Source organism: Alternaria conjuncta (genome assembly GCF_024043145.1).
Source record: "Alternaria conjuncta strain BMP 0040 chromosome Unknown scaffold_9, whole genome shotgun sequence".
Lineage (NCBI taxonomy): Eukaryota > Fungi > Ascomycota > Dothideomycetes > Pleosporales > Pleosporaceae > Alternaria > Alternaria conjuncta.
Window position 1 is genome coordinate 1,260,127 of NW_026250098.1, and position 2,485 is coordinate 1,262,611.

The window sequence follows — 2,485 nt, forward strand, 5'->3', positions numbered from 1 at the left end:
AGGTGATGCCTACGGGAAATACTCCGCAGTTGATACGCCAATTTGAAGCCACATAGGTCAAGTTTGCGGCCTCCAGTACATGTCTTGGAATTTCCTGTCGAGTTCGCACAATCTAGCATCTCGAAGGAGACAAACCCCATAGTCAATAGCGCAACTCTTCCCATGGGGTACAAAGCGGCCACATAACCAACACACTCCACATCAGCAAATAAATCGCCATATTTGTACCTCTCACGTTACCCACAGAGGACCACTATCAGGTAATCCAAGGCTACATGTAAAATGATATTAAGTTATGGCACATAGGTTTGTATCACAGTAAATCATTCCTGTGCTGACGTTCTGGTCACTGGGCTAAGAATTGTCATTTCTTGATATCATTAAACTGATCTCACATGTAACACTGTCGGAGCACCAGTAGCAAAGAGAACAAGGGGTGAAGCGTAAGACCGAATTCGTGTACATGCTTTACATTAATAGTGTAGCAACGGAAGTGAAGACAGCAATGCCGATAGCCTGGCGAAACGACATTTCTTAGAAGTAGCTCAACAATTTGATCGCATTTGCCTAATGCAGCGGGTAGCGTACCACACCTACTCTTTACTACTTGATCTTCTGGTGAATGCGCTCGTGATTGCTCAGTCACGATTATCTGCATACCTCTAATACTCTCATGGGTATGCACAGGAATACATTAAGCTCCTTCTTCTCGTCCGCTTCAGAAATGAAGGAGCAGCACATTCGCACATACAGCGTGACAAAGATTCCTGCGTGATCATCCGATTATATGCATAACTAGTACCAGAAGGTGGCCTTATTTGTATGAGAAGAGAAGTGAAGAGTAGTATGTATGTCGTCATGCAAAGCCGCGGAGAGCGAGGAGACAATGATCATAACGTAGGTTGATTGTAGCCTACTTGAAACCTTCGAGACGGGTGTTTGATACCACTCATGCCTGATCATCAGATATATCTCTCTCCTGTGAACAACATTCTCACCATCGGACTACTCCTCCCGTACCCATATGCTCATCTTCGCAAGCCACTCGTGAGAAATTTGAATCGGGAAACCTGCCGCACCAAATATCTGGGTGCCATTCATGACGTGCGTATAAGACTCAAGCATCGTAGCATAGGCCCTTGTCTCCGGATTGTTGGCGACTACCGGGTTATCCCAATCGTAACTGATGCAATCCACGTCCGGAGCTTTGTCATTGTTCAAAAAGAGCGCGGCAGGACCTTTGCGGTGTGGTGCCTCGGTTGCGAGATCGGCGATGATTTGTTTGACAGGAGCTCCAGAGTAGCTGGAAATCACAAGCGAAGATTCGTTGATGGCCAGAAAACCCTCAGGTTCGGTCACAGTCTGGATCGGTACTGGTAGCTCAGACAGTAATGCGCGGTCACGTTCTGTGTAAGCGGAGTCTTGTGCGATTATCGTGATTGGATTTTCGAGTGGCACGCCGTTCTGTTTGTATAGTCGGGTGAGATCTAGAGCGAGAGTACTAGCAACAACGTGCTTGGACATCGACTTTACACTCTCCATGTTAGATCCGTGTAGGGTTCCCATGCCTATGCAGACAATGTTGGAGATCGGAGCGGTATGCTTGAAGCTCTGGACGCTTTCAAGAAAAGTAGGTCGTGCCTTGCTGCCACCCCACGAGACTAGTTGTGCGAACTTGCTGTAGTACGTAGCCGCGTTGGCCAGATAGCTTTTTTCCATCGCCATTTTCTCACACTCGCCGTGGACTGGGAGTAAATGCCATGTCTTGGCCTTCTCGTGCTGCGAAGAGACAGCGAGGTGATGGGGTCCCCGGTAACTTAAGACGGGATGTTCCCTAGCGGAATGTTAACGTAACAGATACGCGGTCTAATGTGTAACTACACGTTGTACATACCCAGGAAGACAGGCACGCTTGGGTTGGAGGACCAAAGTCTGACCGAAGCAAGTCGTCAAGGTAATCTTTTGACCTTCTCCAATCAGAGGAAGTTGATTTGCGGCATTGCGAAGCATGAGGCGACTGTAGATAGGTCGGTCTCCGCGTGAAGCCATGAATGCGTTGAAGTCAACGACTCTGCGAGAGTTGTTTGTGGATCCAATTCCGATTTCCTCAAGCACCTCGGCGAGGGGCTCGTGAGTCTGGATGGGAAGTGTCTCGTTGGCGAATTCCTGGAATTGCTGCGCGCCGATGGGACACATATCCCACCACATGGCAGCTGCTGGCGCGGCTGAACAGTTCATTCCCAACGATGCAGGCTGTATACCCCATGTGTTCTCCATTATCGTTGGTTATCGTAGTGCTAGAAGATTCGGTATCGAATGAGACGTCGAGAATGATCGGAGTGGGTAGTTGGAAACCGTGACGGGCGATATGCTGACAATGGTGGAAGCGTGGGACGATACTGTGGGGGTAACGATATTGACAATGGGTTGATGATGATGTAGAGTGTAAGAGCCAGCTGGGGATGGAAGTAAACATGACCCGAGG

At 48.7% G+C, this 2,485-nt stretch overlaps 1 protein-coding gene across 1 annotated transcript; it reads right to left on the bottom strand.

Annotated features, from left to right (window-relative positions):
- Positions 1 to 1,005: 1,005 nt before the first annotated feature.
- On the bottom strand, positions 1,006 to 2,208 carry J4E85_006888 (uncharacterized protein; the record flags this gene model as incomplete). The annotated part of the gene is made up of 2 exons (XM_051471123.1): positions 1,006 to 1,834; positions 1,895 to 2,208. The coding sequence occupies 2 exons, from the start codon at positions 2,206 to 2,208 to the stop codon at positions 1,006 to 1,008; spliced, it is 1,143 nt and encodes a 380-aa protein (XP_051325333.1).
- Positions 2,209 to 2,485: the final 277 nt, after the last annotated feature.